The sequence below is a fragment of the Loxodonta africana genome, chromosome 3 (assembly GCF_030014295.1).
Source record: "Loxodonta africana isolate mLoxAfr1 chromosome 3, mLoxAfr1.hap2, whole genome shotgun sequence".
Lineage (NCBI taxonomy): Eukaryota > Metazoa > Chordata > Mammalia > Proboscidea > Elephantidae > Loxodonta > Loxodonta africana.
The window spans coordinates 3,432,755-3,456,852 of NC_087344.1; the positions used below are offsets into that span (position 1 = coordinate 3,432,755).

At 53.9% G+C, this 24,098-nt stretch overlaps 1 protein-coding gene across 2 annotated transcripts; it reads right to left on the bottom strand.

Annotated features, from left to right (window-relative positions):
• Positions 1-1,791: 1,791 nt before the first annotated feature.
• Positions 1,792-23,548, bottom strand: SGTA (small glutamine rich tetratricopeptide repeat co-chaperone alpha). Of its 2 annotated transcripts, none has more exons than XM_010601428.3 (12): positions 23,475-23,548; positions 15,995-16,130; positions 15,446-15,552; positions 14,990-15,080; positions 11,917-12,016; positions 9,904-10,008; positions 9,434-9,572; positions 9,087-9,149; positions 7,393-7,430; positions 6,427-6,516; positions 5,072-5,193; positions 1,792-3,022 (listed from the first exon to the last, which is right to left on the bottom strand). In XM_010601428.3, the coding sequence occupies exons 2-11, from the start codon at positions 16,092-16,094 to the stop codon at positions 5,079-5,081; spliced, it is 948 nt and encodes a 315-aa protein (XP_010599730.1). In that variant the 5' UTR covers positions 16,095-16,130; positions 23,475-23,548; the 3' UTR covers positions 1,792-3,022; positions 5,072-5,078. The 2 variants fall into 2 exon arrangements, with proteins under 2 accessions (XP_010599730.1, XP_010599731.1); XM_010601429.3 differs by lacking the exon at positions 23,475-23,548 and adding an exon at positions 23,355-23,452.
• Between the last annotated feature and the right edge of the window lie 550 nt (positions 23,549-24,098).

The window sequence follows — 24,098 nt, forward strand, 5'->3', positions numbered from 1 at the left end:
CCTGGGTTAGGGGATTTTACTGACTCCCAAGAGACTCTCTGTCCTATTATCATCTGACCTACTGACATCCTAGGACGCTGCCCACCGAGTGGAGAGGAGAGAGGAGGGAAATCACAGCAGCTGCGGGGTCACCTGGCTTACACCGTCTGACTCATCAGGAATTTGTTCTGCTGTACAGTGTGAGCACGGGTGGAACTCAGTTTTTGTCCCAAATAATGAATGTAGGGTCTCCCCCATCAGCACTGCTGGCTCAGGGGCCAGGTCACTCTCTCAGGCCCTGTGCACTGAAGAGTGTTGAGCAGCCTCCCTGGCCTCAACCCACTTGATGCCAGCAGTACCCTCCTCCCCCATCATGACAACCACAAACATCCTGCCATTGCTGTGTCCCCTGGGACAGAATCGCCCAGGTGAGGCCTTCTGCCTTTAGACCTAGAGAACCCTCCCCTGTAAGCCAGCCCAGGCCCCGCCTCTAGACCCTCCCTACTTCCTCACTAGACTGAGTGCCCATGGGCAGCGTGGAGTGGTGGAGAAGGCAGGGCAATGGGGCAGACATGAGTGGGAAGCCGCTTCCTGCTCAGACCCCACAGTCAGGTGGCTGTGCTCAACTGGGCTTTGATGCTCAGTGGCTGAGAGACTAAGCCAGTGAAGCCTTGGTTCTTCTGCCTGTAAAATGGGGACAATGGAAGCCCCAGAAGCTTGTCATTAAGATGAAATGAGATAGTCCATGTACCACGTTTAGTAACATCTATCAGATGCCTTCTATGTCCGTTATGACACCCAATGTGGCACCCCAGGATTGGGCCAAGCTGAGTCCGCGAGGTTCTTGGACTCTCGCTTCATGGACCACATCTCTCACTCACAGTGTTTCCAGGCTGGAGGTTCAGCTCTTCCAGTTATAGAAGAGATAACTGTACAACCATTCGTTCACCATATTCTTTAACGCGTTAGCTAGCAAAGACGTCACTCTGCTGACGAAGGTGCACCTGACCCAAGCCATCGCATTTTCAGTCACCTCGCATGCATGAAAAAGTTGGAAAGTGAAAAACAAAGACTGAAGAAGAATTGAGGCATTCTAATTCCAGTGTTGGCAAAGAATTCTGAATCCACCGTGGACTGCCAGGAGAACGATCAGTCTCAGAACTACGACGATGCTAAGACTCTGGACCGCTTGCTTTGGACACATTATCAGGAAAGACCACTCCCTAGAAAAGGGTGTCATGTTTGGGAGAGTGCAGCGTCAGTGAAAACGACGGAGACCCTCCAGGAGATGGACTGACATAACGGCCACAACCACGGGCCCAACCTTACCGACGACCCCGAGGACCGGCCCAGGACCGGCCCAGGACCGGCAGTGTTCCGTTCTGTTGTGCGAGGTCGCTGTGAGTCGGAGCTGACGACAGCACCTAAGAAGCGCACACTGAGAGTAATCCTAGAAGTAACGCACAATCATCCCACCACCCGCCGCTGAACACCGGGGGATCCAGCTCCATCCTGGAGTAAGCTGTGACATGGGAGGTGACTGGGGACAGTTGGTGAGGGAAGGGATACGGAACGTGCTCAAACGCTCCATCACCTTCCCCATCACTGTTCTGCCACCCTGCTGCCCGCCGCCCACCCCAAGTGACCTCTGCCATGGAAGTGTTTGGGGCCGCGTCCTGTTTGAAGCACTGACATGACTGGTCCGTAACCTGTGTGTGCCTGGCTGACCCAGAGGCCCCGGGCTGGGGGTTCGTGGGATTCTGCAGTAAAAGGGGGTGTGGTGCCAGCGACAGGGCCACACGGAGACAGGTATCAAGGTCACAATGTCTATTTATTTCCACACGTCACGCTCCTCCCCAAGTCACTACTCAAGAGCTGAACACGTCCTTCCTGACGTGTGGACTACGGGGGCTGGCAGTGGCCTCCTTCCTACTTGTTGCCTAGAACACACACCTCGCGGACGGGCTCCCACCGAGCCTGCTGTTTCCAGCTGCTTTGTTCAGAGCAGGGCAGCATGACTTGCCCAAACTGTGGACGGCACAGTGGTCAGCAGCTCCCCCTCTGGTCCCCCACCACACGCAGAGGCCACTGGCACTGCTGAGCTGTCTGGGCGGCTGTTGTCAATCTCAGAGCTGAGGCGGGTGGCACCTGCCAGCCCTCCAAATAGACGGCGGAACTCACGGAGGTCCCTATGCGTTCAGACACAGGGTCCTAGGGCCCACTTGCTGCCTGTGGGCAGAAGAATGGTGAACCAGGACAGAGAGACACCAGGACACGCTTCCACTGCCCCAGAGCTAATGCAGAGCAGAGCCTGGGCTTGGGGCCATGACCCCGTCACCAGCAGTCTGTCGTGTGAACTGTAGAAAGAAGAGATCAAACGAGCATCTATCGAAATGCTCAGCTGGAAGAAAAGTCACAGAACGTGGTCCTGGGCACTCTGAGATGCTCGGGGGACAAATGCTGCCTCTCAAGCACTGACAACTAAAAAACGTCCTCGTTCATGCAAAAACGCAGTCCAGAGGCACGGGCAGAACGCCAGTGCCCGGACAGCGGCTGGCAGTGAGCTCTTCCCAACAGGGACTCGGGGCGGTTCGGAAGGCTGTTTCTAACCAAGGTGGGAAAGGTCTTAAAAAAAGACCGAGGGGGGCAGGGCGGTAGGAGGGCTACAAAAGACTCCTCGAAGCCACAGGTGTCCGTGATGTTTCGAACATAAAACTTGCCACTTGGTGGCCAGCGGCCGAGGACCAACCCCCCCAGCCCCACGATTCTAGAAAATACTTTAGCGACTAGGCTGTCTGGGGGCCGTGGGGGAGATGGTTGCTGGTTTGCGTGCACAGCTGGCTGGCTCTTTTCTTCCGAAAAGGATCTGGGGGCCGGGGGAGGGGGGTTACAAAAAGGAGGGGCGAGGAGGAACATAAAAATTCGCCGGAACATGCAAGTCCAATTTTTTTTTTCTCTCTCGGGCAGTCCAACTTGAGAAAATGGCAAAACACAAGGCGGCATCCAGTCTGTGGAGGGACAGACATGATTCTCGCTGGGGCGGCTGTAGACAGAAGACACAAACGCAGTTAGGACCGGGGCGGGGAGACACACTGGTAGGAAACAGAGGACAGATGTGAACCTTCCAGTAATGAATGAGAAGGAGCAAATGGTTAACACGCTCAGCTGCTAACCAAAAGGCTGGAGGTTTGAGTACATCCAAAGGTGCCTCGGAAGAAAGGCCTGGCCATCTATGTCCCAAAACTCACCTTTTGAAAACCCTACCGAGATGATAAGTAGGAGAAGGATGTGGAACGTGTGGCTACTAACTGCACCCATGAACAACTGTCTCCTTTACCATGAGGCCAGAGAACATGGACGATGCCCAGCTACCTTCACTGAACATTTTGATCAAAAATTCTATAGAAGAATCCTTATCAAAAGGGGGACAATGCAAAACAGAATTTCAAACCCTCATGGTCTCTAGACTTTCCGGAGCCATGGAGGCTAGATACATCCTGAAATCATCTTTTAACCAAATAATAGGTGAGCTTAACTAGTAAAGAATGTCTGCCTTCAGCATTATGCTCTTTTAGATCTATCCATGCGGGATCAGGAAACCCTGATGGCGTCGCGGCTAAGTGCTACAGCTGCTAACTAAGAGGTCAGCAGTTCAGATCCGCCAGGCACTCCTTGGAAACCCTATGGGGCAGTTCTACTCTGTCCTATAGGATCGCTATGAGTCGGAATCAACTCAATGGCAACGGATTGGGTTGGCTTTGGTTTTACATGGGATCAAACTGACAAGGGCAATGTGAAAGGTTAGACAGGAACACTTGGGGGCAGTGAGTTCATGTTAATGGGGGAGGAACAACTGGGAAAAGGAGGGTGAGAACGGTCACTGAATTGTACGTGCGGAAACCGCTGAATTGGCGTGTGTTCTGCTATGGATATTCTCAATGACAACAGAAAAGAGAAAAACCCCTCGGAGCACAGCCCTACTCTGACACCCGTGGGGGTGCTATGAGTCGGAGTCAACTCCACGCCAAGTGGCTTTTTTTTAGGCTGTCCGATCAGGGTGCTGGCAGCCTCATGTCCAGAGCGGCCTCAGTGCCTCAGTGCCACGGGCAGCGTTTCCGGTTCTCAGTGGCCACGCGTGGCTGTGCTGCTGATTGGATGGGGCAGACAGAGAACAGCTGCACCATTGCAGAACGTGCTGTCAGCAGCGCTGGTGCAGACGCTCAAACAGTGGTGAAGGTACTTGGGGTAGAAGGTCACAGGGGATACAAAACTGTTCTCAGGTGTGTGATGTTAAAACAGCTTAAAAACCAAAAAATGCTGCTCAAGGGAAAAATGAAAAATGCCCTAAGTGTTAACAGTAATTGCTCTGGTGGAAAGATTGAGGTTGATTTCGTCTTTTATGAATTTTCTGTACAAAGCAAAGGAAGTTAAAAAAGGGAGAGAGAAAGAGTGAGTGTGAGTGAGTGTGAGCGTGTGTGTGTGTGTGTGTGGAAGACGACAAAAGTAAAGACAGGAGACACCGGAGCAGAACGAACCACTGTTAGGGGAGGAAAGGCACCCCACCCCGAGACAGGGAGCTCACCCCCACAGAAGGAAAACACCGAGGTCGTGGAACCGCCAGGGAGACAGCTGATCACGTCAGCAGCCAGGGGCTGGACACCCCAGCATGTTGATAAGCTGCTGAGAACGTGAGGCCTGCTCACAGTCAAAACACCAAATTCAGGCCAAGGGGAGTCGTGAAAGGGAAGGTGGCTGGGCCCTGCCCCGGCCCAGGGGATGCTCTCCCACCCTCCTCGGTGGCTCCCCCCAGTTTTTTGCACGGCACTAGGGAGTGTTCTGCAACCCCCCTTCTGTGCGAATGTGGTTTCACCCCTGACTTATCCACAGCCCTGATTTGTACACAGCAGTGGCCCCGATCCGCCATGGGAACTGGGAGGTGGCTGGGGGGACAGGTACAGGTGACGCCTGGGGGGACACCAGGAAAGGTGTGTTCTGGCGGCCTGAGGCGCCATGGCCCGCTGGGTGGGTGATGTGGGGGGACCCCCCCAGCACACTGCCCTCCCCGCCACCCGCTCCCGGCCCTGCCACTCACTGGGCGGTCACTCCTGCTGGTCATCGTTGCTGGCACTGGGGGTCCGACTCCGGATCTGACTCCTGAGCTGCTCTATCAACTCTGGGTTCTGCTGCTGCATCTGCTGCGCAAACTGCTGGCCCCTGGAGCGTGCAGCGGGTCGGCACCAGGCGGCGGAGGGGGCTGCCTGCCTGCCGCTTGCTTCCTGCCTCCCTTCCCCCACTCAGCAAATGACCCCAAGCACACATTCTGTGCCCTGCACCTGACTCCCCAGCAGACAGCCCTGGCCCGCACCTGGCTCCCCAGCAGACAGCCCTGGCCCGCACCTGGCTCCCCAGCAGACAGCCCTGACCCCTCGCTGCAGGGCACTGGGTCAGAGACGGCCTCTGTGCACTGACCCAGGTTCTTCACCTCACAACAAGCCAAGGCTTATGAGCCTAAAAAGCCTGCGGCAGCAAACTCAAATTGTGCATGTCCAGTTGTTGTAAAAATCGCCCAGGTAAGCAGACTTTTAGCCACTCAGAGCCTACCTGCTCTGGACGCTCTGCAGAATCCATCCTCAGTAAAATACAGCCCTAAGTTACACGGACACTATGGTGCTGCTGGGAGCTTGGTGGCTCAACTACTAACTTGGCTCAGCTACTGACCCAGAGGTTCGCAGTCAGAACCCACCCAGCTGCTCCACAGAAGGACCTGACAATCTGCTTCCGTAAAGACTAAAGCCTGGAAGACCCTGTATACTCCGTCACATTGGGTCACGAAAACCAAAAATCAAACCCGCTGCCATCGAGTCAATTCCAACTCATAGTGACTCTATGGGACAGACCAGAGCTGCCCCATAGGGTTCCCAAGGGGTGCCTGGTAGATTTGAACTGCTGACCTTTTGGTTGGCAGCTGAGCTCTTAACCACTGTGCCACCAGGGCTCTGTGGGGTCACTAGGAGTTAGAATTGACTTGATGGCACACAACGATAACAAGGTGTTGTCTCTTTGGGGCTCTGGGACCCACAGCACCCCCCGACCACGCCGCAGGAGGAGCCCTCTAAAGTGACATAAGCACCCTCCCACTCTCCTCTTGCCCGGGGTTTCTGGGCCTCCTCCCCTTGCCTCTGGCAGACCTACTGCCACAGGGGACTACCCCCTACATGCAGCTGTCACTGTGGCCGCCCCCCAAAATAGCTGGTGCAACCCTGCTGTCTCCTAGTCATGTCTCTGTCCTCTAACAGCCCCAACTCCTGCGAACCCAGTACGGACGCACCTGGGAGGGGCTGTCTTGTCCACCATCCTTCCTCCCCTCCTCCCACAGGGCCTCCCCTCCTCCCTCCCGCACGGCCCTCCCCCACACCTGTCCGCCCCCCACAGGACAGGTCCACTCACGCCTGGATGAGGCTTGCCAGGTCGTTCTGAGAGGGGCTGGTGCCGGGGGTGCCTAGGGGGTTGTGGCCGCCTGAGATCATCCCGGACATGCTGTCAGGGAGGGAATCGCGTCAGGTCAGTAGGAGCCCCGTCACTGGGTGCTGGTTGGGGGGAATCGTGACAGGTCAGTGGGAGCCCCATCACTGGGTGCTGGTTGGGGGGAATTGCAACAGGTCAGTGGGAGCCCCATCACTGGGTGCTGGTTGGGGGGAATCGCGACAGGTCAGTGGGAGCCCCATCACTGGGTGCTGGTTGGGGGGAATCGTGACAGGTCAGTGGGGGCCCCATCACTGGGCGCTGTCTGGGGGCATCTGTGGGTGCCATGATTGGGGGGGTGCTACTGGCATCAAGTGGGTGGAGGCCAAGGGTGCTGCTCAACACCCCAAGTGCACAGGACGGCCCACCCCAGAGAACGATCTGGCCCCCGTGTCAGCAGTGCCGAGGGGGAGGAACCCTGAATTCGTTTTTTTGAGAGAAAATTGAGTTCAATCCCTACTCACACCATACATCAGAATTAACTCCCAATGGGTCAGACGGTGTAACCGAGGGGACCCCTCCAGCTCCTGTGATTCCCTCCTCTCTCCTCCCCACTCAGTGTGTGGATTTAAATGTGGGCAGTGTCCTAGGACGTCAGGAGGTCAGATGTTCATGGGACGCAGTCTCCTGGGGGTCAGTGGAATCCCCTAACACAGGGGTTCTCACTGGGGGTGATTCTGCCCCCAGGGGACACTGGGTGATGTCTGGGTACATTTGTGGGTGCCATGACTGGGGGGGTGCTATTGGCGAGGGGGTGAAGGCCAGGGATGCTGTTCAACGCCCCCGACCCAGTGCACAGGACGCCCCACCCCAGAGCAGTGCCGAGGGGGACAGACGCTGAGTAAAGAATGAATCCCGAGGGGAAGCAAAGGGGAAGAGACGGTCACTTACAGCTGTTGGACTTGGGGGTTGTTCATTAGGTTTGATGCCTGGGGGAAAGAAGTTTGTCAGAAAAAGAAAGCGTCCTGCCACACCACTTCTAACGGATAGTTTTTCATCTGAATCAACCCTGGGGTACTGCCGAGCACGTCACACGCCGACCCACAGCCACCTGGTCTGTCCTCTCACTGTCCTGCAGGCGATCTGTGGTCCTGGCATCTCGTTATGTTCAGTCCCATGTCTGACTTATATCTTAGGAAAGACTCCATGATGGCACACTGTGTTCTCACTGGCTGCCCAGGCTTCACCGTGTGTGCACGTTTTGGTTCTTTTTTTTAAGCCACGGTCTACTCTAGCATATTTAACGTTTCTCCAGTTTTGCCTCATCAGTAAGTACCACTGCGAGGAACATTTTGTATCAACTTTTCACATTGGAAATTATTTCTTTAGAATAGATTTCGACAAGTGGTAGAGTAAGGAACTTAGCCGGCATCTCCTACGCAGTTCTTTATAGAGGTTGGCAAATGCTTTTGGTCAAGGGCCAGGTGGTGACTATTTGCAGCTCTGTGAGGCAGAGAATCTCTGTCACGACTACTCAACTCTGCCTCCATAGAAAGTGGTCGTTGATAATGTGTACATGAGTAGGCACGGCTGTGTGCTAATAAAACTTATTTTCTCCAGCACAGAGCAGGCTGAGTAGTTTCCCCTCACTACACTCCAAGGCCACGTGTGTGTGTGGTACCCCTGAGGACACCTGACGTGAGAAATGAACATGCGTGTGCAGGGGAAGGCCCTCCAAGGTCACAACTAGGGGAACTGTGGCAGAAGGACATTCCTTTACAGAACAATCCACTCTCGTCATCAGAGGGGGACCTGCACTGGGCTACCCAGCACCTCGTGTTGTCCTGTTAGGGCCTCAGAACACAGGCGTGGCTGTTATCACGGTCTCCACGCCACAAGGCAGACACCGAGCTGGAGAAAGCAGGGTCTGTGCAGGGTTTTCCTAGGTTATTTCACCAGCATCCAATGGCTGGAGGCCAGGGATGTCGCTCAGCACCCTGGAGTGCACAGGACAGCTCCACCCCAGGGAGTGATTCAGCCCCAAATGTCAGCAGTGCCAAGGGGGAGAGAACGTGTGTTAATTATCTGGGGGAAAACTCAGTTCAATCCCGACCTTACACTATACACCAGAATAAACTCCCAGTGGGTCAGCTGGTGTAAACCAGGGTAACCCTCCAGCTTCTGTCACTTTCATCCTCTCTCCTCCCCACTCAGTGTGTGCATTTAAATGTGGGCAGTATCCTAGGACATTGGTGGGTTGGATGATCATGGGACACAGAGACTCTTGGGGGTCAGTGGAATCTCCTAACCCAGAGCCTTTCACCTGGGGTAATTCTGTACCAGGGAACACTTGGTGTTTCCCCAACAAGTTGAGACTTTTGTGGTTGTCACAACTGGAGAGCAAGGTGTTACGGCTTCAAGTGGCTGGAGGCCAAAGATGGTGCCCAACACCCTAAGTGCACAGGACGGCCCCGCCCCGGAGAAGGATCCAGCCCCAGATGTTAATGGTGCTGAGTAGCAGAGACAGTGCCAAGTGCCAGGCACAGCAGCCACATGACAGCACCGGCCTGCAGTGGTGGGCGTGGGTGGGAGTGGGGTCAGCGTGGGTGTGCGTGGCAGTGGGCGGTGGTGGGCAGCGGCCTTACCATGCTCATAAAGCTCGGGTTGTTCAGCAGGCCAGCAATGTCGAAGGTGCCGACGCCTCCTGTCTGTGAGGATCAGAAAGGCCAGCAGCACCATTAGTGGCACCCAGATGCTGGACCAGGCCCGTCCACCCTGAGCCATTCTAAAGGAACCAGACACTCTGTAAGCCCCCAGCAACTGGGCCCCATGGTGGTTCTCTAGGCATCAGGCCTCAGCGTAGGCTACTTTGAAAACACACGGACATTCAAAAAGTGAGGCTGAGCCTGGCCCCTGGCCTGTGTCCCATGAAAGTGCAGCCTGGCCCACCCTATGCTCCGGCGGGACTAAGATCCCTGGCAGCCAGACTCACTGGGCTTGGTGCCTCCCTCAACTTCAGCTCTGCGATCTTAAGGTTGGACTTGTAGGTCTCGTTGTCGGGGTCCAGCTCCAGGGCCTTCTTGTAGTAGGCCACGGCTTCTGAGTGTTTCTGCAGGCTGGAGAGCGCCAGGCTGGGGACCAGGGGTGGGCGTGCTAAGACACGGGCAGAGCCGGGGTGTCCCTCCCCACTGCCAGGGCCCCACCACGCCCTTTCTTTCCCTCTTGACAGAACCAGGCTGAAAAACAACCGTGAACGTTGGAAAACGACTGACAATCAGAAATCTCTGAGAGACGAGCTGGGAGTTGGGAACTGGCCATGGAGGAGCTAGGACTGGCACAGCCAGGTGGAGGGGTCAAGCGCCGCCCTGTGGACCGGTCCAGACCTGCTCTGCCACGCCCGAGGGCTCCACCTACAAGGGCCCTCCCCTCCCCTCACGCGCCAGTGGCTGGCTGCACACTCACCCCATGCGGCCATAGGCCTTGCTGTAGGATGGGTCTATGGCGATGGCGCGCTCGCAGTCCTGCACGGCCCCCGCGTAGTTGCCCAGCTTGCTGTAGGCAGCAGCCCTGGGGAAAAAGGCAATGGGGCTCCTCAGTGGGGCTCCATGCAGGGCAGGCTGCTCCCAGGGGAGCTGGGTTCCTTCCTAGCCACCTAGGAGGAGCTGCTGGGGGTGAGCCTCAGTTTCCCCATCTGTAAAATGGGGGGAGTTTGTTGTTCTGGGGTGGCTCGCGTATCGCTGTGACGCTGGAAGCTATGCCACTGGTATTTTGAATACCAGCAGAGTCTCCCACGGTGGACAGGCTTCAGTGGAGCTTCCAGACTAAGACTAGGAAGAAAGGCCTGGAGAGCTAATCTTGAAAAGTAGCCAACGAAAACGTTATGGAGCACAACAGAATGCTGTCTGCCTGGCTTGCTACGGACACGTCCTCGGGAAGGCTCAATCACTGGAGGACATGTGTCTGGTGAAGCAGAGCCAGTGAGGGAGACCTCTGGTGAGGCGACTGGCACAAGAGCTGCAAGGAGGGACTCAGACATGACGACCAGCGTGAAGATGACGCAGGACTGGGCAGCGTTTCGTCCCATTGTGTATAAGGTTGCTCTGAATTGAATCGACTCGACAGCGACTAACAACAACGAAGACGACAATGTGGGGCTGCCCAGAGGCCTGGGAGATGTGGTCAGGGTAGGTGGGTGCTGGCTTCAGCAATGGCTCCCACCGTTCCACCTTTGTCCTGGTGCTGCTGGGAGGATGCAATCAAATCCAGGCTGGAGGAGACGGAGGCAGGGGGCTGATGCTGCACAGCTGTGACCCCACCTAGTGCCAACGGACTCCGTGATGCAGGCTCACCACCTGACCGTGGCAAACAGTGTGGGCTGGAGGCGGCCAACTGCTCCAGGTTAAGAATCAAAGTGAAAGAACCCTAGGAATGCAGTCATAAAGCAAAGAGCAGAGCCCCAGACTCTGACGGGAATCTCGGCGAGTGTGGCTGGATAGACGCCAAGCCTGTGCCTCCCAAGTTAGGGTTCATGGGCTCCTCCTGTTTTGGGTCAGGCGCTGGCAAAGTACAGCCTGTGGGCCAATTCCAGCTCACTGCCTGTATCTGTAAATGAAGTTTTACTGGCACACAGCCACACCCATTCATTTACATTTGCCACATCTACGGATGTGTTGGTGCTATAATCCCACAAAGCTGGAAATATTGACTCTGGGGCCCTTTAGAGAAAAAGTCTGCTGAACCCTAAACTAGAGGGTCTTCAGGGTCTCTATGAAGTCTCTGAGGATTGTTGACTTCTACGTTTTAATTAAGAAGCCCTGGTGGCACAACAGTTAAATGCTCCACTGCTAACCGGAAGGCTGGTTGTTCAAACCCACCCAGCAGCTTCCTGGGAGGAAGACCTGGTGATCTGCTGCCATAAACATCACAGCCTGGGAAACCCTATGGGGTAGTTTTACTCTGTCACACGGGGTCACTAGGAGTCGGAAACGGACTTGACGGCACCCAGTAATGACAACTAAAAACTAGTCAATTTAGTCCCACGTTACTAGTTTTCAGAATAACTGATATTCTTAACTACTGAATTACTGCCTTAAAATAGTGCAAATACACTGCCAAAAAGCAAGCCCCGTGGAGTGCAGCTCTACTCTGACACACTGGGGTTGCCAGGACTCGGGTCGACCCGACAGCAACGTTACCATCACTCTTAACGAATTCATGAAATGTTATCCCAACTCTGGGTGATGTTCTCGGTCTGAAGGTCCATGTGGGGAGCTGGGCGGCGTTTTAACGTCCCTGCCCGCTCTGCTCATGGCTCCAGGTACCTGTCGGTCGGTCACTTGGAATCGCAGGAGTCATCGCTGAAGCAGTGTGACACGGTGCCCAACTCGGGTCCCGCGGAGCGCCCTGCGGTTCTGGTCTCACTCAGAGGAAATGAGACCACCATAGCCCAGCCATCCCACGCGCCCCGAGCCGCACCTGTTACAGAAATAGACGGCATTGGCTGGGTTGAGCTCGATGGCCTTTCCGTAGAAATGGACGGCTGCTTCAAAGTTCTCGACTTTCATCTGATCGTTTCCTATGAAGAAAGAAAAAAACTTTACGCCAGGCTGTTAACATCAGACCTAGCTAAGTGAACAGATGACCTCATTCGCAGACCCTCTAGGCTTATGTGTGCTTCTGTTTTACTCAAGTTATTCTAAGTACATATGGAACAGGCCCTGGGTAGCCTAAATGGTTAAGCACTCGGCTATGAGCTGAAAGGTTGGCAGTTCAAACCCACCCAGAGGCACCTCAGGAGACGAGCCCGGTGATCTGCCTCTGAAAGGTCCCAGCCTTAAAAACCCCATGGAGCAGTTCTGCTCTGCACATGTGGGGTCGCTGTGAGTCGGGAAAGACTCCACGGCAGCGAACGACAACGTACACGTGTTACTCGTTGTTTGCTTTTTAAACGTCCCTCACGCCTACAATCCAGCAACAGTCATTACGTCCACCTTGTGCGACCACATCACATCCGTTTCCAGATCATTCCGCCATCATTAACAAAAACTCAATATCCCTCCAATTAAAGAAGGAACAAAGGACGTAAACTGACACATCACCGAAGAAGACATTCAGGCAGCCAGCAGACACAGGAGGAAATTCTCACCATCGATCGCCATTTAAAAAAACCGCAAATCAAAACTATAGTGAAATACCGTCTCACCCTGACATTATCGGGACTAGTCAAAAAAACAGAAAACAACAAACGTTGGAGAGGCCGCGGGGAGACTGGAACCCTTATCCACTGCTGGTGGGAATGTAAAATGTACCACCACTATGGAAGACGGCGTGGTGCCTCTTTAAGAAGCTAGAAATAGAAATGCCATACGATCCAGCAATCCCACTCCTAGGAATATACCCTAAATAAGAACTGTCGCACGAGTAGACATATGCACACCCATGTTCACTGCAGCACTGTTCGCAAGAGCAAAAAGATGGAAACAACCTAGGAACCTAGTGGCCCAGCAGCAGACAAATGGATAAACAAATTATGGTACACACACACACAATGGAATACTATGTAAAAATAAAGACCAACAATGACTCTGGGAAACATCCCACAACATGGATGAATCTGGATGGTATCGTGCTGAGTGAAATAAGCCAATCACAAAAGGACGATGTTGTATGAGACCACTATTATAAAAACCCAAAATAAGGTTTACACTCAGAAAAAAACCATCTTTGATGGTTACGGGGGAGGGAAGGGTTAGGAGCGGAAGTCACTAACTAGATAGTAGACGAGTGGTAACTTTGGTGAACAGAAAGACGACATACAACACGGGAAGTCAGCGCAGCTTGACCAAGGCTGAGCCACAGTAGCTTCCTAGACACTCAAACACCTTGAGGGACCAAGTTACCGGGGCTGAGGGCTGGAGACCGTGGTTTCAGGGAACATATAGGTCAACTGGCATAACACAGTTCATGAAAAAATGTTCTACATCCTACTTTGGTGAGTACTGCCTGGAGTCTTAAAAGCTCTCGAGTGGTTACCTGAGATACCTCTATTGGTCCCATCCCATCTGGAGCAAAGGACAATGAAGAAAACCAGACACGAATAAAATATTAATCCAAAGGACTAATAGACCACATGAACCACAGCCTGAGCCCAGAAGAACTAGACGGTGCCTGGCTACCACCACTCCACCGCTCTGACAGGGATCACAACAGAAGGTCCCAGGCAGGGTGGGAGACAAATGGAGAACAAAATTCAAATTTGCAAAAAAAGACCAGACTTACTGGTCTGACACAGGCTGGAGGAACCCCCGAGACTATGGCCCCTGGACACCTCCTAACTCAGAACTGAAGCCACTCCAGAAGTCCACCTCTCAGCCAAAGATTAGACAGGTCTATAAAACAAACGATAACACACGTGCAGAAAGTGCTTCTTAGTTCAATCAAGTTTATGAGACCAAATGAGCAATATCTGCCCAAAAGCAAAGACAAGAAGGGACAGAAAACTGGACAAATGGACACGAGGAACCCAGAGTAGAAAGGGAAAGGGGGAGAGTGCTGGCACATTGCAGGGACTGCAATCAATGCCACAAAACAATTTGTGTATAAATTTTTCAATGAAAACTAATTTGCACTGTAAACATTTACCTAACACACAGTAAAATTAAAAAACAAAACAAAAGCAGGAACACCTCCGCATCCCCTAAGCCATGACCCACCGCCGCCTTCCCCCGCCCCTGGCAACCACTGATAAACTGGTCTCTGTATGCCTGCCTATCCCAGGCATCTCGTACAAGCGGAATCACACAATCAACGTTTTTCCTTTTGTGTCTGGTTTCTCTCACTGAGCACGGTACTTTCAAGGTTCACCCACGTTGTAGCATGGATCAGGACCTCACTTCTCTCTATGGTTGAACGATATTCCACTGTGTGCACGAACCACATTGTGTTTATCCACCAACTGTTGGTGGACACCTGAGCTGTTTTCACCTTCTGGCTACTGTGAACAGTGCTGCAATGAACAGTGACGCACACGTATCTGAGTCCCTGCTTTCAAGTCTCTTGGGTACATAGCTAGGAGTGGAGTCACTGGGTCTTATGACATTTCTGGGAGCCCTCGTGGTACAGACACTTAAGTGTTCGGCTACTAACTGAAAGGTCAGGGTTCAAACCCACCCAGTGGCTTCGCAGGAGAAAAGACCTGGCAATCTGCTCCCATAAAGATTACAGCCTAGAAAACCCTATGGGACAGTTCTACTCTGTCAAGGGGTGTCATTGTGAGTCCAATATTTCAACAACAAGATGGCACGTCTATGTTTAAAGTCTGAGGAACCACCACCCTGTTTCCCACAGCCCGCCCCCTCTCAGGGGCCCACTGGCAGCACACGAGAGTCCGAGCCCACTACATCCAAACATCTGTTTTCAAAGGCTCCCGGAGCCCCAATACTGAACTGCACTCAGGGACCAGCCTGTGTCCACTCTCCCTGCCACATAGAATGCCAGGCAAGGTGCGTTGGGTGGGGCACCCGAGAGAGGAAGGTGGTCTCTCGCTTACCTTCTGTCTTGAGGCGCTCTGCCTCTGCCAAGTCCTCCTCAGAGGGTGGGGTCCGCTCGGGGCTCCTCAGGTCCTGTGGCGTCTCCTGGCGCTGGAGGCAAAGGCAGGAGCTTTAAGGAGCAGTGGACGACCCCACCGTCCAAAGCCCCCAACCTGGTGGCTGTACAGCCACCCTTTCCCCCAAGGGATACTTCGAGTGGACAGCCCAGCTCTAAAAGGCTGGCGCCATGCCCAGCGGCTGGATTCCTGGGAGGGACCTGTGGTGGGTGAACCCGGTACCGCATCTGAATTTCCCATAGGCAAGGTGAGGCTGACAGCTCCTTTCCTGCTGCCGTGCGGCACACGACAATGAGCGAGGCGGGTGAAGCACTGACATGGTGCCTGGCGCGCAGCCTGGCACCCAACACATGTACCTACTGTTGGAGGAGGCTGGGGTGTGGGGCCCCAGAAGCTCACCTTGCCCACAGCGGCTGCTTCGAATATTTCTGGAAGAGTCTGAGGCAGCGCCAGGTCACGGTCTTCCACTGTCACTCCAAACGCAGTCTCCAGGCACTGGATCGCCACTGGAAAGGGAACAGGGTCACTGTCCCTGGAGGCACGGAGCCTGCCTTGGATGTGAGCCTGGCCCCACATCCTCAAGGGTCCCAGGCAGGGCTGCCACTTGTTCCGCTCAAGTTGACTCACAGAGGCGCTGGACACGTCATACACCAACACGTCCCTGAAGCTCCTGGTTCCAACTCCTCTCGTTCTCACCAGTGATGAACACCTGTGGCCTCGCTCCCTGACCCACCCACCCAGCAGACTCCACGGGGGTGGGGCTGCCCAGCCAAACAACATTCCTCCCACCCCAGCATTCCAGAAGCTTGGTTCTGCCCCACGCCGCCAGCCCCAGTCTCCTTCGAGCGTGGAGCCCTCTTGGTCCCGAGCACCCTGAGCCAGAGTCAGAAGTGAGAGTGCAGGGGGGCTGAGGCCGGGAGGACAGGGAGGCCGGTGGGGTGCACGCACCTTCCAGACTCTCCTGGGCGTCAGACGAGAGCCCGCCGTGCTGGAGCTGGTCATGCAGGAACTGGATGACAGCATAGGCCAGGCGCTTCTTATTGTCCATGGTGAGCAAGGACGGACAACGCCGGGGGTTCCAGGTCTGTGGGGCAGAGGCAAGAGCCTGAGTGTTGCTGTTGTTGGGTGCCGTTGAGTCGATTCTGACTCCCAGCGACCCCATGTGACGGAGTAGAACTGTACCATGGGGCTTCCTGGACTGTAATCTTCACAGAAGCAGATTGCCAGTCTTTCTCCCACAGAGCCTCTGGGTGGGTTTGAACTGCCAACCTTTCAGTTAGAGGTTGAGTATTTAACCGTTGTACCACCAGGACTCCTTAAGAACGTGAGGACCAGGGGACCAAGAAACACACACAGCACGAATGATGCTCACACGAGGCGTCCTTTCTGCTCGGTGCCCTGGGGCCCTCCTCGCGCCTGCTGCCCCTCCTTCTTTCACGTTGCAGATGCCCTGGACCGCCCGATCACCCCTCCTCAGTGGGAGCCGCTGCTCCCAGCGGTGCCCCACGAGGCCCGGCCCCTCCTCTGCGCCGCACTAGCCTGGCTCTGTGGGGAGGTCCTCTCGCCTCCTGTGGGCAGCACCTGTCACAGGCTCCCTGACAGGAAGGAGAGCCGCGCTGTGTGGGCAAGGTGAGCACAGAGCTTTGCAGCCCTGGCCCTCGTGTGGCCTCTCTGCATTTTGTTGTCATTTGTTAGCTGCCACCGAGTTGGCCCCGACTCATGGTGACCCCACGCACCTCCTAACAAACGCCGCCTGCTCCTGAGCCACCCCATGATTGGCTGGGGATCAGACCACTGGGATCCATGCACTTTTCACTGGCTGAGTTTTGGACATAGACTACCAGGCCTTTCTTCCTAGTCCCTCTTAGTCTGGAAGTTCCACTGAAACCCTCCACTGACAGCTGGGTGGCGGCTGCACGTGATGTGCACTTGCTGGGACCTGAACCTAGGTCTCCTGTAGGAAGGTGAGAATTCTACCCTGAGCCACCACTGCCTTTCTAAGTGTTAAAACCAGTTGCTGTTGACTCCAGCTCGTGGCAACCCCATATGAGTCACAGCAGAACTGTGCTCTGTAGGGTTTTCAATCCTGACTTTTTGAAAGCAGATCACCAGGCCTTTCTTCCGAGGCACCTCGGGGTGGACTTGACCCTCCAACATTTTGGTTGGCAGCTGAGCGTGTTCACCATTTGTGCCACCTGCCAAGGACTGCAGACTTAAACAGGGAGGGGTTTTATCCAATTGTTGCAAGGGGGGAAGGAACTGTGGCAGCAGGGAGTACACCTCAACCTTACGGCCCGCAAGTGTCTCGAGAACTAGGTGAGACGGGGTCTTCTCTCACAGAGGTGGGAGTAGGCAAGGCTAGAAGAACCCGGGGTGGGAAAGGGGGGCGAAAGGGTGGTGTCATCAGACAGCAAATTAGGCAGCATTTTACACCGAGGCCACCTTGTTCTCCAGAGGCTCCTAATGGAGGCGTTCTTTATCGGCTCAGGCTGAGGGTGGGCCAAAGCCCAGGGCTCTAGGGGGAGAGAGAAGCTTAAATAAAGTTTGCTTAACAGGCATTTTGTTTCTAATTAACGGGGACAAGCAGTTCGGTTAATTATTTGAATCCAAGAATGGGAATGGAGGGTCTCTGATGGGCCTTAAGGAGCCCTGGTAGTGCAGTGGTTAAAGTGATTGACTGCTAACTGAAAGGTCAGTGGTTCAAAACCACCAGCAGCTCCTTAGGAGGAAGATGAGGCAGTCTGCTTCCATATAAATTTACAGCCTTGGAGACCCAGTGGAGTAGTTCTACTCTGTCCCATGGGGGTCGCTATGAGTTGAAATTGACTGGATGGCAGTGGGTTTGGGTTTTTTGGTGATGGGCCTTAGGTCTCCAGGTGGTGCAAACAATTGCACTCGACTAGTAACCTAAAGGTTGGTGGTTTGAACCCACCGAGCAGCACCACAGAAGAAGGTCCCAGGACGCTGCCCAGATTTAAATCCATGCACTGAGTGGGGAGGAGAGAGGAGGGAAGCCACAGGAGCTGCAGAGTCCCCCTGGTTTACACGTCTGACCCACTGGGAGTTCATTCCGGTGTACAGCGTGTGCAGGGACCAAATTCAATCTTTCCCCTCAAATAATTAAAGCAGGGTTCCTTCCCCTCAGCAGTCTTGAAATTTGGGACCCGACCATTCTCTGGGGTGGGGAGCCTGTGGGCTGTAGGTGTTAAAAGCAGCATGCCTGGCCTCCACCCACCTGAAGCCAGTACCACCCACCGTCTGCAACAACCACAAATGTCCCCTGGCATCAGCAAGCCACCCCATGCTGAGAACCACTGACATTCACTAAATGAGAACAACGACGGTCCTCAGTCACCACCAGCACACCGGGCGCTGTGCAGTCGACTCTGACTCATGGCACCCCGACGTGTGTCAGATGGGAACTGTGCTCCACAGGGTTTTCCGAGACAGTTTTCGGAAGTAGACTGCCATGCCTTTCTCCCGAGGTGCCTCTGTGGACTCAAACCTCCAGCCTTTCTGTTAGCAGCTGAGCAGGTCAACCATTTGCATGTTAACATCAACATAAACCAGGTTATCTGGCCAAACAACTTCGCTGTGAACTTGCAAAAAATCACCTCATCTGTGTGGGGAGCATGTGGGATTTCAAAACTGCAGACAAGGGACTACGAAGACCCCATGTACCACAGAACAACATGCTGCCCAGTCCTGTGCTATCATCCCCATGATCGGCTGCAGCCTGGACCGCTGTGATCCATCGGGTTTTCACAGGCTTATTCTTGGAAGTAGATTGCCAGGCCTTTCTTCCTAGGCTGTCTTAGTCTGGAAGCTCTGCTGAAACCTGTTCAGCATCCCAGAAACATGCAAGCCCCCACAGACAGATGGGTGGTGGTTGTACCTGAGGTGCACTCATCAGGAATCGAACCCAGGTCTCCTGCACAGAAGGTGAGAATACTACCGCTGAACAGCCACAGCTCCCCAGTCAGCTGAGAAACCCAGCCCTCGGGTCAGTAAAGGACCCTGCATGGTCCTCGGGTGGCCTCTAAGCACCATGGCTTCTAAGCACAGAGAGCAGAGGAAAACAAAAACCAGCACACAAACCTTGTGACAACACAGAGCTTCTCAGGCGAACGTGTTTTCCACTCTCCAGCATGGTAACACGAGGCCAGCACTTCTCTGACCACCAGGCGCCTGCGTTTTCCCGACAATCACAACTTGTAGTGTGTTGGCTGCTGGGTAGAATTCTCAAAGGCCCATGCTTTCTCTCAACAGAGAGCGCTTTGAGAGCTGTCAGAAGCCACCCCCAGGCCCTGGCCTGAAGGGCAAAGGACCCAAAAGCCAGAGGCCTGGGAGGACCCTGGCCTGAGGGGCAGCTGGTCCTGGCCTGCTCCCCTTCTGCCTCTCTGGTGGTCTCCATGATCCTTTTCAGCCCTGGGTCTAAAACCATGTGTTCATCTTTTCATTTTACGATCTAAATAAACAAACAATCAGGTCCTATTCCTTCTCTCTTTCTTGGCCAGAACTGATTGCTGACATAAGAGCACGCGGTACAAAATGAGCGACCCACCTTCTCTGCCCCGACAGCTGCCGTGGAGTCGACTCCGACTCGTGGTGGTCCCATGTGCATCAGAGTAGAACTATCCACCACAGGGTTTTCAATAGCTTGTTTTTGGAAAGTAGATTGCCAGGCCTTTCTTCTGAGGTGCCTCTGGTAGACTTTTGGTTAGCAGCCCAGTGTGTTAAATGCTTACACCACCCGGGGACTCCCCGTCTCTGCTCACTCTCCTGTAAATGCCCTGCCCTGCCTCTGTCTTAAATGCACAACATGTGGATTTTTTTCATACAGAGCAAGTTAACAAAAGCTCGGTGCTCTGTAACCCTCTTCCATTTTAGGATAACATTGGGTATCCACCCCCCCACAACTGTCAGTCTGTCGTGCTGTGGTGGCTTGTGTGTTGCTGTGATGCTGGCAGATATGCCAGAAGTATTTCATATACCAGCAGGGTCACTCACAGCGGACAGGCTTCAGCAGAACTTCCAGACTAAGACAGGCCGGGAAGAAAGGCCTAGCAATTTACTTCTGAAAAACCAGCCAATAAAAACCCTGTGAGGCACAATGGTCACAACTGCAACCAACCGTGGGGACGGTGCAGGACAGGGCAGCGTTTCATCCATTGAGCGTGGGGTCGCCATGAGTCAGGGGCCAACTGCCCAGCAGCTAATGACGACCACGGACCTGTTTTCCCACCAGACTGTGAGTCTTTGGAAAGTTAGTTTTTCCTTTGAGTCTCCAGCATCCAGCAGCATCTGGTCCGTATGGACGCAAGAAAACGTTAGATCACGTCGAGCTCAGAGGTGCGCCATCAAGTTCCTCGGGGGAAGTCATTTCTCGCTGGGTTTTGGTTTCCTCGTCAGAAGACAAGATAACAAACCCTGCCTTGCCTAATTATGAACAAGCCCCTTTATTTCTTCAAATGTTTCCTGAGAATTTCCTAGCAGGGCCACTGTTGGATCTTGGAAAAAAAAAAACAGAACTGAGTAAGACGGCTGAGGACTCCCTGGGTAACACAACAGCTAAGAGCTTGGGGCTGCTGACCAAAATGCTGGAGTTTTGAGTCCATCCAGAGCTGCCTTAGAAGAAAGGCCTGGCAGTCTACTGTCAAAAAATCAGCACTGCAAACCCTATGGAGCTCGATTCTACTCTGACACAAGGGGGGGCACCATGAGTCGGGGTGACTTGGTGGCCGCTGGTTTAAGACCACCAGTCTTAGAGATCCTCTGATCCTGGGGCAGTGGCTAACGCGGCCGGAGTCGCTTATCCTTCTAAAAAAAAAACCTTCTAGGAAGGTTTAATTATAAACCGGCTAACATCCTTGGAGTGCCTAGGACCTTCTAGGTATCTTGCCAGACTCTTTACATGCGACAGCTTATTTCGGGGGTTAGTAAACATTTTCTGAAAAGGGTCAGAGAGTAAATACTTTCAATACTTTCAGCTTTGTGAGCCATAAATGAGGTCCCTGTTGCCACAACTCAACTTTGCCATTGTGGCGTGAAGGCAGCCACAGATAGCGTGCAAATGAACCGGGCTGGCCGTGGGTTTGGCCCTCGAGTCATACTTTGCTGAAGCCCTGCTTTGTTTCATCCTCACAAGCTAGAATGAACGCTATCAAAACCCCCCACTACACAGAAGAAAAAACTAAGGCTTAGAAAGACAGGGAGGGGGCAGGGGTGGTTTGGTGGTAGAACTCTTGCCTTCCATGTGGGGGACCCTAGTTCAATTCCCAGCCCACGCGCCTCAGGCTCAGCCACCACTCGTCTGTCAGTGGAGGCTTGCATGGTGCTGTGGTGCCAAACAGGATTCGGCGGAGCTTCCAGACTAAGACAGACTAGGAAGAAAGGCCTGGCGACCAACTTTTGGAAATCAGCCAGTGAAAACCCTATGGATCGCAATGGTCCAATCCCCCTGGTGCGTGGGGTCGCTATGGGTCAGAGGCCAGCTTGACAGCAACTAACAACAAAAGGTGGGGAGGGGGCCCCCAAAATCACCGAGCTAAGAAGTTACAAATCAAAGAGTTTTTAACCCAGGCAGTCTGACTCCAGAGACTAAACTCTAAAAGCATCTTCCCTTTCCCACAAAAATGGGGGCACACATGAAACTTTGCACATAATTTGGGGGGTCCACAGACCCCCCTGAGAAGGCCAGGCTGGTGAAGAATCACTGATCTGCTTAACTTTGATACTGCCGTCATTTGGGGCCAGGTCATTCTTGGGGGTGAGGCCGTCCTGGTCACTGTGGCGTTCTGAGTGGTGTCCCTGCCCTCCACCCACTCCATACCAGGAGCATCTCCCCCAAGCTGTGACAGCCACAAATGTCCCCTGACATGGCCTGGTGTCCCCTGGGGAGAAAGGCAAAATTACCCTGGTTGACAACCACTGTCTAGGGAAAGGAACAGCAGACAAAACAATCAGAGCCGGAAACAAACCAACAAAAAACCCAGGAAAATCATTCTGGTGCAGGGATGCAGACTGCACAAATATTACCAGATGGCACTCAATAACAAGAACAATCAATCTCTAATATGCTCTTACCAAGCGCCAAGCACCTGACTAGAGAGTATTTTATGAGTATTTAACCCACACAATGACCCTGTGGGACATCTACTTTTACAATCTCTATTTTAGAGAGAAAGATCCCGGGTAGTGGCGCAAATGGTTAAGTGCTCAACTACTAACTGAAAGGTTGGCAGTTCAAAACCACCAAGCAGCACTGTGGAAGAAAGGCCTGGCAATCCGCTTCTGTAAAGATTATTGCCAAGAAAACGCATGGAGCAGTTCCACTGTCACACAGGAGAGTGACACGAGTTGGAACTGAGTTTTTTTTAGAGAGGAGAGGAGGACTTGCCCAAGTTTACACAGCTAGCGAGCGGGTGATGCAGCTGGTTCTCAATGCCAGATTTTTCCTAACTCCAGCATAATACACAAAGACCCTAAATGTAAAATAAGACCTAACTCTCTGGACTAGCACTCCACCGTCACTCCTTCTATAAGGGCTTGAATGTTGCTGTGATGCTGGGAGCTATGCCCCTGGTATTTCAAATGCCAACAGAGTCACCCACGGTGGACAGGTTTCAGCAGAGCCTTCAGACTAAGATTAGGAAGAAAGGCCTGGCGATCTACTTCCAAAAATTGGTCAATGACAGCCTCATGGATCACAACAGAACACTGTCCGATGTAGTGCTGGAAGATGAGCCCTGTAGGATGGAAGGCACCTAAAATACACAGTGGCTGCAACCGTGGACTCCAGCAGCCCAACTACCATGAAGACGGTGCAAGACGGGGCAACCTTTCCTTCTGCTCTACGTGGGGTCACCACTGAGTCGGAGCCCACTCGAAGGCAGCAAACCACCACCACCCTTGGGAGCGCTCTCACTTGGTGCTGGCAGGTGGCTTTAACCCCCCCCCCAAGAATCCTCCCGAGACAGGGACTGTGACTATGCCCGTTTTACAGAGGGGAAAACTGAGACTCCAAGAGATCCAACGGCTTGCCCAGGTCTCCCAGAGAGGAAGCGGCAGCGGCGGGGCTTGAGCGCCCACCAAGGGGTTCCCGATTCAAACGAACCGCGTTTCAGGGCACGTAATGAGAACGATAACAGCAGCGAACACTTAGCCAGCGCCTACCACGCCCCTCGTCCTCGCCATGGGCCTGCGAACCAGCATTTCCAGCCCCGAGGACCGGGGCAGCGAGACGATGACAGGCAGGGCCGCCTCGAAGCCGCCCTGCCTCAGTTTCCCCTCTGCACCAACCACTCACAGACTCGCGTGCCGTGGCGACTCCGGCCCTAGATCGCTCGCTCGTTCCAGGCTCGGGAACCCCAGGAACCCCGAACCGAGGACTCCAACCCAGCCCGCTTCGTCGCGGACCCCCCCTCACCTCTCAGACAGTCGAGCCCCGACCCACCGACGGCTGCGCTTGCGCACCGCGGCGCCGCCCGGCCCCGCCCCTCGGCCGCGACGCCTGCGCAGAAGCAACCGGCTGTCGGCGGCATTCATCCTGCGCAGGCGCATTAATGATCGAGCAGGGCGTGGTCGGATGTGACGCGATTTTGGAGGCGGACTCAAGATGGTAGTTAGGGCAACTGACCTCTCTGACCGAATGGGGACGCATTTCAGGGCTTGCCCTTTAGAGCCGGGATAGAGCGGTGCATTGTGGGACGAAGGAGGACTCCAGCGAGACATCCTAGCCGACCACGTGCTCCAAGCCGGCCACGTGGTGCAGCTGCGTTTGGACACCTCGTACCCCAGAACTTCACAGGCGCTAGATGAATGGGAGGAGTGTTACTCGCTAAGTTTGTTAATTTATTTCTCCACCCATCCACGCACTCACCCTAAAATGCATTCTTTCATTCACTCAATTCGTAAGACATAAAGGAGTATAGAGATATACATGCAAATACAGATATTTGTATTCGCTCAATAAATGTTAACTGCGAACCAACTATAAAGACCAACAAAGTGTCTGCTCTAATTGTTATTACCCACTGCCCTCCAGACTCAT